General features: G+C 42.9%; 1 protein-coding gene across 1 annotated transcript; it reads left to right on the top strand.

Moving 5' to 3' along the window:
* Positions 1–284: 284 nt before the first annotated feature.
* On the top strand, positions 285–2074 carry LOC140816079 (uncharacterized). Its single transcript, XM_073175145.1, has 2 exons — positions 285–827; positions 2036–2074. The coding sequence occupies exons 1-2, from the start codon at positions 285–287 to the stop codon at positions 2072–2074; spliced, it is 582 nt and encodes a 193-aa protein (XP_073031246.1).
* The last annotated feature ends 10476 nt before the right edge of the window (positions 2075–12550 follow it).

Genomic DNA, 12550 nt, shown 5'->3' with positions numbered 1-12550 from the left:
GTGAAACAAGAGATGAGGACAGAGAGCCTCGAGGGGAGAGAAGGGACGCACCTCCACCTCCACCTCCACCGCCAGAGATGCAGGCGTAGATGCTTGCGGGTATGACACAGTTCTTCGCACAGTTTGTGGGGAACCAGGCTGCAGCGGTAGGTGCAGGGGTAAGGCCCCAACCAGAGGCAGTGTATGAACGGTTTAGGAGGATGAGCCCAAAGGAGTTTGCGGGTACCACTGACCCGATGGCAGCTGAGGGATGGATCAAGTCCATCGAGGTAATTTTCGACTATATGGAGCTGACAGATGCTGACAGGGTCCGTTGTGCCACTTTCTTATTGACTGGAGATGCTAGACTATGGTGGGAGAGTGCGTCAGTGGCAGTCAATTTGCAGGTGCTGCCCTGGAATGGTTTCAAAGAAGTTTTCTTCGCCAAGTACTTCACTGAAGAGATACGATCCCGACTGACTAGGGAATTCATGACGCTGCGTCAGGGAGACAGCAGCGTGGCAGACTTCGTCAGGAAGTTTGAGAGGGGGTGTTACTTTATACCCCTGATTTCAAATGATGCCCAGGCAAAGCTGAGGCATTTTACGGATGGTTTGCGGCCGATTTTGCACCGTGATGTGATGGTAGCTGGCCCTACTACATATGCAATTGCCGTGTCAAGAGCATTGGCATCAGAGCAAGATCTGAGGGATATAGAGGCTGACAGGCAGGGCAAGAGGCCCTATCAGGCACCACCACAACACCCGCAGCAGCAGCATCAGAAGTCTCAGTTTAAGAGGCCGTTTCAGGGGCGCCAGGGAAGAAACCCTATCAGGGACCGCCGAAAGGCAAGGGTCCTATCCAACAGCAAGGGGCGCCTCAGAAGTCCGGCAACTTCCCAGTGTGCCAGAAGTGCAATCGCCAGCATCCCGGACAGTGCCTATGGGGATCAGGGAAATGTTTTAAATGTGGAGCTACGGACAACATGTTGAAAGAGTGCCCGCACTGGAAGCAGCCCACCCAAGGGAGAGTATTCGCCATGCATGCGCAGGAGGCGAATCCAGACACGACCTTACTGACCGGAAATATTTTCATAAAGAGATTAGCAACAACGGCACTGATAGATTCAGGAGCCACTCACTCCTTTATCTCGGAGACTTTTGCTAATCATCTGGACATCAAGTCCATTGGCCTAGACATGAACATTTCAGTGACAGTCCCATCAGAGGAAGAGTTGTTAGCTACCAGTGTGGTCAGAGATATCGATCTAATAGCTCAATTGGTATCAAGTCTCTTTGAACAATGTACTTAAGCCAGGAGGTCATGGGTTCGAGACTTGGGGAGGTATCACTCCACCAACCTGGTGTGGAGAGTCCTATGAGTAACGATGCCTATGGAAAGCCCGTGAGGGAAGAGTTCCAGAGGGGCTAAGGCCCATAGAGCAGAGCCCAAGATCGGGATAGCCTTGGGTCGTTACAGTTGGCCAACAGAAAGCATGGGAAATAAATTCAGGAGCTCCTCTACAAGGAATTTATCGGCCCTAGTTTCTCACCGTGGGGCGCACCAGTGCTGTTTGTAAAGAAGAAGGATGGGAGCATGAGACTGTGCATCGATTACCGTGAGCTGAACAAGGTAACGATCAAGAATAAGTACCTGTTGCCTAGAATCGAAGACTTGTTCGATCAATTGCATGGAGCTACCGTGTTCTCTAAGATAGATCTTCGATCAGGGTACCATCAGCTGAAAGTGAAGGATGCAGATGTCCACAAGACAGCTTTCAGGACCAGATACGGGCATTACGAGTTCTTGGTGATGCCGTTTGGACTAACAAATGCTCCAGCTATTTTCATAGACCTCATGAACCGAGTATTTCAGCCATTCCTCGACTAATTCGTCATAGTATTCATTGACGACATCCTTATATACTCGAAGAGCCATGAGGAGCATAACCAACACTTAAGGACAGTTTTACAGGTTCTGCAGAGTCGCAAGTTGTTTGCGAAGTTTAGTAAGTGCGAGTTTTGGCTGCAGAAAGTTGCATTTTTGGGGCATATAGTATCTAGCTGTGGAATCAAGGTGGATCCAGCGAAAGTAGCAGCTGTCAAGGAATGGGTTGATCCGAAGAATGCATCAGAAATCCACAGCTTTTTGGGCTTAGCTGGTTACTACCGTAAGTTTATTAAGGGATTTTCGTCCATAGCAGTGCCACTCACTTCACTAACCAAGAAGAATGCTAAGTTTGTGTGGAGTGAAGAATGTCAGAAGAGCTTTGATACTTTGAAGCAAGCTCTTATTTCGGCGTCAGTGCTAGCCATGCCGACAGGGCAGGGTGAATTTGTGCTTTACACTGATGCATCTATGATCGGGTTGGGCGCAGTATTGATGCAGCAGGGTCGGGTCATAGCTTATGCTTCCAGGCAGTTGAAGGTGCACGAGAAGAATTACCCGACTCACGACTTGGAGTTAGCCGCCGTTGTCTTCGCACTGAAAATTTGGAGACACTACCTATACGGCGAGAAATGTCAGATTTTCACCGATCATAAGAGTCTCAAATATTTCTTCACGCAGAAAGAATTGAATATGAGACAGAGACGGTGGTTGGAACTTGTGAAAGATTACGACTGCGAAATTAGCTACCATCCGGGAAAGGCTAATGTTGTCGCAGACGCTTTGAGCAGAAAAGTGGCAGTTGTCGCTCAGTTGTCAGCGCAGAGACCGCTTCAGCCAGAGATTCAGAGATTTGGTCTAGATATTTATCGTGAGGACAGAGCCCCTAGACTGTCTAATCTGATAGTCAAATCTGATTTACTAGACCGTATCCGAGCAGGATAGTCTTCAGATGAGCAGCTACGAAAATGGAGACTGAAAGATGAAGCCAAGGGCAATGTTCTTTACACAGTGACAGACGGCATTGCGAGATACAGAGGTTGAATGTGGGTGCCTAGTGGTGAGTCGATCAGACAGGATATCTTGACAGAGGCACACACATCTCCGTATTCTATCCATCCGGGAGGTACCAAGATATATAAGGACCTCCAGATTTTGTATTGGTGGCCAGGGATGAAGAGAGACATCCGCCGATTTGTGTCAGAATACCTCACTTGTCAGCAGGTGAAGGCAGAACATCAGAGGCCAGCAGGATTGGTTAAGCCACTCTCCATTCCCGAGTGGAAGTGGGAGAACATTACTATGGATTTTGTGGTTGGGTTGCCGAGGTCAGTCAGAGGATCGAATTCTATTTGGGTTATAGTGGACCGACTCACCAAATCAGCGCATTTTCTACCAGTGAAGACGACTTTCTCCATGACACAGTATGCAGAGCTTTATATCCGGGAGATAGTACGTTTGCATGGGTTCCCAGTTTCGATAGTGTCTGACAGGGACCCGAGGTTCACCTCGTCCTTCTGGAAGAGCTTGCATGCAGCTATGGGAACGAAGTTGCTTTTCAGTACAGCATTTCACCCGCAGACAGATGGCCAGTCTGAGCGAGTGATTCAGATTCTGGAAGATTTACTAAGAGCCTGCATGATTGATTTTCAAGGAACTTGGGAGTCTAGATTACCTCTAGTGGAGTTCACGTACAACAACAGCTTTCAAGCATCAATTGGTATGGCTCCCTATGAGGCGTTGTATGGGAGAAAGTGCAGATCACCAGTTCATTGGGATGAAGTTGGCGAGAGAGCAGCACTTGGGCCAGAAATAGTTCAGCAGACTGCAGACGTGGTGGTCAAGATTCGTGACAGAATGAAGACTGCCCAAAGCCATCAGAAGAGTTATGCTGATAAGAGAAGGAGAGATCTTGAGTTTGCCGTCGGTGATCACGTATTCGTCAAGATAGCACCTATGAAGGGTGTTATGAGAATTGGAAAAAGAGGCAAACTGAGTCCGAGGTTCATTGGGCCGTTTGAGATTTTGGACAGAGTTGGGACACTAGCCTATCGGGTTGCCCTTCCGCCGAATCTGGCCGGGGTGCACAATGTGTTCCATGTCTCGATGCTGAGGAAATATTTGGCTAATCCTTCGCACATTCTAAGTTATGAGCCGTTGCAGCTGGCTCCAGACCTGTCTTATGAGGAGAAACCAGTCCAAATCCTAGACAGGCAAGAGCGTAGGCTCCGGAATAAAGTGACTAAGCTAGTCAAAGTCCGGTGGCTAAATCAATTGGTGGAAGAGGCCACTTGGGAATCAGAAGCAGATTTGAGACTTCGCTACCCGGAGTTGTTTGGTAAGACTTAATTTCGAGGACGAAATTTTTATAAGTGGGGGAGGAACTGTAATGCCCAAATTCAGTACACGTATAACCCATGCATTTATTTAATCACTAAATTATTTAAGTAATTTTAAATCGATCTTATCAGTGCATGATTTATGAAAATACATTATTTTAAATTATCCATGTTTATTGCGATGCACATTAAAATGTTTTTCGAGTTTCGTGTTTCAGGCGATTATTCGAGGCGGGATCGAGGAAAAGATCGGGTACGATTCTTGGCAATTTAAAAGGTGGTATTTTTAAGGCTAGGAAGGGGCATTTTAAATAATTTAATTAGTTTAGCATTCTAAAGTCTTATTTATGTGTTTAGTGATTTAAGAGTTTAAAACTTTTAAAATTAGTGTGTAATTATTTTAATAGAGGAGTTTGATTAAATTAGTGTGTGTCAACCTTTAATTAGTATTTTAATTAGTTAATTTGGCACTAAATTCTCCTAATTAAAAACCCACACACACGTTACACACACTCACACACACTTACACATTTTTACACACACTAAAACACACAACACACCCTACACATCTTATTTTCAGATTTTTAAAATGAGAGAAACCTAGGGTTCTAAGGTAGAAAGCAGCCGCCCCCAATACCTTCAGCATTTCAACAAGTTTTCGTGAATTTTATGGCTAGACTTTAGCGCCACGTTCGTCCCGGATCAACCTCGTTTCCATCTCCGCTTCGATATCGTCGGTTCGGTAATGTTTATTATCAAAAGGCATGTATATTTTGTTCTTGATGCATCGATCATGTCATATTATGCGTGCGTTGTTATTTATGCGTAAAACCATGTGTATGTTGTGTAGAAGTTTGAGCAATCACGTTTAAATCGCTTTTGGAGCCCTTTTTAGATCTAAAAATCACGTTTGTATTGTTCTGGTTGAAACTGTGAATTTTTGGTCGATATTTTGAGAAAACTTTCAACTAGAAAATTGTAGAACTTTTCGATGCCTTCGATTTGATATAAAATTCGAGATTTTTGGGTGAACCTTGAGTGAGTTATGACGTTTTTCGTGGGTCTGCTCAAACTGTGACTTTTGTGAAAATTTGTGTCTTGAAGTCTATATGTTGCAGGCTTCGTTGCGGATCGACGGGCGATCGTTGCTGTGTTTACGTATGGTTAGCATGTTGTTAAGATGGTTATCGCGTTTTCGTTTCATGTCGTTAGGCACTTGAACTAGTGGGAAGACGTAGGAAATCGATTTGATGTCAATTGCCGTTTTTTTTGTGTTGCATTGGGTAGTAGAGGAGACAGTCATGTTTTGGGGAGTTTGTACGGGTTTTGGTGCAATGTTATGGAGTCCTAAGAAGAGTCGTAAGGTGTTGAATTACATCATTTAAGTGTCAAATTGGGTGAATAGACATTGCATAAGTTTCCTCACAGGTGCAGAGAAACCGAGAGTACACGGACCCTTACCCGGACCTCGACACGGGGTCCGTGCCTTTGTTCATTCCGGAGTGCCTTTTTCCAGAGTCTACACGGACCCCTACACGGACCTAAGCACGGGGTCCGTTTCTCCCCTTTTCTGCACACACATTTTACAGTACCTACACGGACCCGGAGCCGGACCTGGGCACGGGGTCCGTGTCTTGCATATTTTGGGGAAAATATTTTAGCACGCTTTGAGGTTCGATGTCAGGGTTTAGTGCAAGGGTTATCAAGGTCGTGTAATGGGAAATTATGGAACGTGCTAGGTAATGATTGAACTCGAGAGTAAGTATGATTTCTACGTTAAGTTATGTAAGTTAAGTATACAAATTCAAGTTAGTATGTGCAGCAGCGACGACCCCGATCGAAAATTCCAACGAATCCCTCAACGCCAAGTAAGTGATGACGAGCAAAGAAAATATTTTAAGTTTTTGGAGGTATGCTAAATGTCTTGTGACCAAATTATGTTAGGATTGGAATGCGTTAAATTATGAACGGAGACCAATCCGCCCGTTAAATTATGAACGGGTTAGATCGTGGTTGGAAAGCGTTAAATTATGAACGGGGACCAACCAGCCCGTTAAATTATGAACGGTGATCTCATGTATGTGGCAGTGGATACGTCCCTGTCAGCCCAGTACTGTGGTTTGTCTGATCAGGCTTTTATTATGTATGGGTCACTTGCCTTGAAACATCCTCTACGCAAAATGATGAAGTTATGTATGTTCAAGTATGCAGTATGTTTATGAAAAGTTTATGTTGATGGCACGTCTAGTCATGTACGTACGTATGTTCAAGTTTATTATGCAAATTCAAGTTCAAGTATGTATGTTCTATTTTAAAGTTGCATGCGGTTTTATTATGTAGTACTCGCTATTTTCCAGTTTATACGTGTTGAGTCTTTAGACTCACTAGACTTGATCGATGCAGGTGAGTATGTTGATGAGAAGACAGGAGGTGGCGACCAATGGGCAGGCTTGGACTGAGCGGGAGGCTAGACCCGAGGACCGCCCACGTTATTTTATCGTTTTTATGCAAGTTTAAAATACTCTGATTTTATGTTTGATGCGAGATGCTTCGAGAAAACTTTTCTTTTAACAAGATTTTATTGTGAATGGATGATGTAGTGACGACCGTATTGATTTTATTTTCGTATTCAAGAAAATTTTTAATTTTTCCGCAAATTTTAAGTATTAAAAAGTACGGTCCGTTACAATTAGACATTTATCTTTGACGATGATTGTTTACAGGCGTTTAACAGGATCAAGAAAGCACTGATTTCTGCACCCATTATGATAGTGCCTGACTGGAAGGAGCCATTTGAGCTCATGTGCGATGCTAGCGATTATGCTGTGGGAGCAGCATTGGGACAGAGGCGAGACAAGATGTTCAAGGCTATCTACTATGCAAGTCGTACACTTAATGCAGCCCAACAAAACTATACAACTACTGAGAAAGAGATGCTAGCAGTGGTGTTTGCATTTGACAAGTTCAGAACATATCTCATTGGCACCAAAGTAACTGTTTTCACTGACCATGCAGCTCTTCGTTACTTGTTTGCCAAAAAGGATGCCAAGCCAGGGTTGATACGATGGATACTCCTACTTCAATGAATTTGACTTCGAAGTAAAAGACAAGAAAGGTTGGGAAAACCAGGTGGCGATCACTTATCACGACTAGAGCTGGAAGAAAGAACTGACGGTGGAGTTATCAATGAGTCGTTTCCAGACGAACAACTGTTTGAGGTAAATTCTAAACTCCCTTGGTTTGCTAATATAGCTCACTTCTTGTCTTGTGGTACTCTTTGTTACGCCTTAAACGCATACAAATCTCGAGGATGAGATTAATGTTTTTAATGCTGTAACATATCCCAAAGTTTTTGTTTTGATGATACCAAAACTTGGCTTAAAAATGTACTAATGTTTTATATTGAGGCATGCAGGAAACTAAGAACAAAGTTAAGTTCGGAAGATCCGAAGTTGGTTCGGACGTTCCGAAAAGGTGCCGATCAGAAGCAAAGTGGAAGCTGTTCGGAAGCTGCGAGGAGCCAGTTCGGACGGTCCGAAGACGTGATCGGACGTTCCGAACACAAGCAATCAAATCACTTGAATGCGGAGACAAATTGATCTGACTGTTGATTGAGTAAGATTTCGGACGCTACGAAGGACATGATCGGACGCTACGAAGTGTTGAAGATTTCAAATCTCTGGAAACGCGGGAATGTTCGGACGGTACGAACTTTAGTTCGGACCTTCCGAAGATGTGCATACACTGTCTAAAAGAACTGTTCGGAAGAAACGAAGCTGGATCGGTCCCTCCGAAGCATATGTTCGGACCCTACGAAGTCAAGAACGGACGATCCGAAGTCATCCCAGAATTACGCAAATTGATTTCAATCACATCGGACGTTCCGAATCATAAACAGAAGATCCGAACCTTGGCGTCCAAGACTAGTATAAATAGGCCTTTGAGGATGCATTTTCAATCATCCCACTCCACTCTCTCTTGTCTCTTACAAAGCTTTCTACTATCTCTTGTGTGCGTTGATTAAAAGAGTTGTAATATCAAAAGAGTTGTAGAAAAAGAGTGAAAGTAATACTCTCGAGTGGGTTGTAAAGTTCGTGGCTATCCTTGGAGCCCTCAAGGCCAAGTAGACGCATCGAGGCGTGGTTGTAAAAGCTAGCTTGGAGCTCCTAAAGCCAAGTCGATATAGTGATACCTCGATCCTCATCGAGAAGGGGAGACGTAGACGATTCTTCGTCGAACTTCCATAAACATCTCTATCCCTCTTTACTTTACGCATTTACTTTACTACGCATTTATTTTACGCACTTACTTTACGCATTCATTTGTGATTGTCCCTCAAGTCTTCCGCTTGCAATTTCTGCAAACTCGTTTTAAAAACGCTAAAGGGCCTAAAAGAACCTATTCACCCCCCCCTTTAGGTTCTTCAAGTGGTATCAGAGCAGGGTTTTTCAAAATCTTTTAAATGGCCAATCTAGCAAGCGAGTATGCCCAAGGACAATCCACAAATCGTCCCCCTCTTTTCAATGGTACTAATTACGGATATTGGAAAAATAGAATATCTCTATACATCCAATCTGTCGATTACGACCTTTGGAAAATAACGGTGAAAGGTCCCTATATCCCCATGAAAACGGTGGATAATAAGGAAATTCCTAAGGGAATGGATGACTTCACCAAGGACGATATGAAACTTATCTCTCAAAATGCTGAAGCTATGAATATTCTTCATTGTTCTCTAGATATGAATGAATACAACCGAATCTCGGCTTGTACCTCCGCCAAAGAGATTTGGGACAAATTGGAGATTTGCCACGAGGGAACCAATCAAGTCAAAGAAACGAAGATAGACCTTCTCCAACTCAAGTACGAGACCTTTGAGATGGAACCCAAGGAGGATATCGACACCATGTTCCGGCGGCTCACCCAAATCATCAATGAGCTTGCCCAACTTGGTGAGAACTACCCAACTAAACAAGTGTGGAGGAGAGCCCTTCGAGCATTACCGGCGGAATGGGATGCAAAGCGCACGGCTATCATTGAATCCAACAAGGGAGATGCGGCATCCTACGACCTTGATCAACTTCATGGGACCCTAAAGACCCATGAACTTGAAGTATCTACCCGGAAGGAGACAAAGAAAGATGACGATAAAGTAAAGGCGAAAGGGATCGCCTTGACCAGTCAACTTGAAGATAGCGACGATGAAGAAATGGCACTCCTCACTAGAAAGTTCAAAAGATTCATGCGGAGTTCCAACTTCAACAAGAAAGACAAAAAGTTTGAGAAGGAAGTGACCTGCTACAACTGTCAACAAAAGGGTCACTATGCAAACGAGTGTCCCTCCAAGAAGAAGGCCGGCAAAGACAAGAAAAAGGCCCTTCTAGCCACGTGGAGCGACAGCGACAACGAAGAGGAGTCTATCCTATGCTTCATGGCGAAGGAAGATCATCTGACCGACTCGGATGACGACGAGGTACCCTCTTACGATGAATTACTCTCCGCTTACACTAGTATGTACAATAAGGCTAAGTCACTTAGAAATGAGAATAAGCAACTTAAAACTGAACTAGAAGCTAGGATGCATGACAACACTAAGCTCAAGACAAACCTAAGAGACTTAGAGAAAGCCTTCAACAAGTTCAATGTGAGTAGCGATAAACTAGAAAACCTCTTGAGCATGCAAAGGTGTAACTTCGACAAAGGAGGTCTAGGATATGAAAAGAAATCAGTCAACTTCGCTAGTCTTATCGCAAAGGCAAAACCAAGAACACCACCAACATGCACTTACTGTTGTAAGATAGGCCACATAAGACCTAAATGCAAGAAACTTAGACACCAACACAACAAGAATAGTTATTGGAAATGGATCCCCAAATCCCCAACTACTACTAACCCCAAAGGACCCAAAGAAACGGGTACCAACTATCAAACTGTATCTCAACCTTGTAGGGACAAAGGGGAGACAAGTCATCGAGCACTTGGTATCTTGACAGTGGATGCTCTCGACACATGACGGGAGAAAAGAAGCTGCTACAATCCATTCGACCAAAAGAAAAGGGATCGGTGACCTTCGGAGACAACAGCAAAGGGATCATAGAAGGCATCAGCTCAATAGGTATATCTAACTCCACTATCATTGATGATGTACTTCTTGTGAAAGGACTTAAACATAACCTCCTAAGCATTAGTCAATTGTGCGATAGGGGTTATGAAGTCAAATTCACACCACACGATTGCACTGTATCACTCACAACTGACAAAACCATTAGTTTCAAAGGTTATAGAAGTGAAAATGTTTACAAGGTCGATTTAAAGATTTCATCTTTTTCAAAAATAAAAAGCCTTGTAACATTAAATGTTGATGACAACATTCTTTGGCATAGACGACTTGGTCATGTTGGGATGAGCACCATAGAAAAACTTTTAAAACTTGACCTAGTTTCCGGAATGCCAAAGCTGAATTTAAAATTAGATTCTTTTTGTGATGCTTGTCAACTTGGTAAACACACAAAGGAATCTTTCAAAAATAAAAATTTTGTATCCACTTCTATGCCCCTTGAATTACTTCACCTAGATTTATGTGGTCCCTCGAGGACAACTAGTCTAGGAGGAAAATCTTATGCTTTTGTCATTGTAGATGATTTTTCACGTTTTACTTGGACATTGTTTTTAGCCCACAAAAATGATGCCTTTGATCATTTCAAAATTTTTGTCAAAAAGGTTGAAAATGAGAAAAATCTTTTGATCAAACAAATCCGTAGTGACCACGGAACGGAATTTCAAAATGAAAATTTTTCAATTTTTTGTCAAAGCAAAGGCATTGGTCACAACTTTTCTTGTCCTAGAACTCCTCAACAAAACGGTGTCGTTGAGAGGAAGAATAGGACCCTAGTAGAGATTGCAAGGACCATGCTATGTGAGCATTCTCTACCAAAATATTTTTGGGCTGAAGCAATGAGTTCGGCTTGTTACATCATCAATCGCGTATCAATAAGGCCAATTCTCAAGAAAACTCCATACGAACTATGGAGAGGGAGAAAGCCTAACATTTCTTACTTCCGCGCTTTTGGATCAAAATGCTTCATCCACAACAATGGTAAGGACAACCTAGGTAAGTTCGATGCTAAATCGGACAAAGGTATCTTTCTTGGTTACTCTACTTCTAGCAAAGCATATAGAGTCTTTAATAAACGCACTTTACTAGTTGAAGAATCTATTCATGTCATATTTGATGAAACTAACCCTTGCTTGCCTAGACCTGTTGTTTCTGATGATGATGATATAGATATCCTTGGCGAAAAGTTGGAGTCCACAAGCCTAGATGATGTTCCTAAAGATCAAGAGGACGCACCTCTTCCGAAGGAGTGGACTACACACAAGGATCATCCCATGGACCTCATCATTGGTAGCCCATCGAAGGGAGTATCTACTCGCTCTTCTAATATGTGCAATTATCTTGCTTTTCTTTCTCACATAGAGCCTAAGAACATAGAAGAAGCTTTACTTGATGATTCTTGGATTATTGCTATGCAAGATGAACTAAATGAATTTAGAAGGAATAAAGTTTGGAATCTTGTACCTAGACCCACTGATAGACCTGTCATAGGAACTAAATGGGTATTTAGGAACAAGTTAGATGAGCATGGTACAATCACTAGAAATAAAGCTAGGCTAGTAGCTAAAGGATATAGTCAAGAAGAGGGAATTGATTATGATGAGACTTATGCCCCTGTCGCTAGACTAGAATCCATTCGCATGCTACTTGCTTTTGCTTGCTCTAGAGACTTTAAATTGTTTCAAATGGATGTTAAAAGTGCTTTTCTTAATGGTGATTTGAAAGAAGAAGTGTATGTTGAGCAACCTATTGGTTTTGAAGATGTGCACTTATCTGATTATGTGTATAAACTTGATAAGGCTTTGTATGGTTTGAAACAAGCTCCTAGAGCTTGGTATGAGAAATTATCTACCTTTTTGCTGTCTAATGGTTTTTGTAGAGGTAAAGTTGATATTACCTTGTTTACCTTGACTAAAGACAATGATTTGCTGATAGTACAAATATATGTAATGATATTATTTTTGGTGCCACTAATGAACACTTGTGTAGAGATTTTTCTAAGCTTATGCAGGATCACTTTGAGATGAGCATGATGGGCGAACTCAACTACTTCCTTGGTCTCCAAATCAAGCAATGCAAGGATGGTTTCTTTGTCAACCAAGGGAAGTAGATCAAGGATATGCTAAAAAAGTTTGGGATGGAGTCTTCCAAAGCCTCATCCACACCTATGAGCACGACAGTCAGACTCGACAAAGATGAGGGAGGTAAACCTGTTGACCAAAAGTTATTT

This window comes from Primulina eburnea, chromosome 16 (genome assembly GCF_022965805.1).
Source record: "Primulina eburnea isolate SZY01 chromosome 16, ASM2296580v1, whole genome shotgun sequence".
NCBI classification, from domain to species: domain Eukaryota; kingdom Viridiplantae; phylum Streptophyta; class Magnoliopsida; order Lamiales; family Gesneriaceae; genus Primulina; species Primulina eburnea.
Note: the sequence above shows the minus strand (reverse complement) of the source record. Positions and strands in the feature narration are given on the sequence as shown.

Excerpts from the sequence above, each read along its gene's own strand:
- LOC140816079 (XM_073175145.1), top strand. The coding sequence starts at position 285 with ATGGAGCTGACAGATGCTGACAGGGTCCGTTGTGCCACTTTCTTATTG. Across the intron at positions 828-2,035 it reads CTATCAGGGACCGCCGAAAG|TATCTAGCTGTGGAATCAAG; the intron begins GCAAGGGTCCTA and ends TGGGGCATATAG.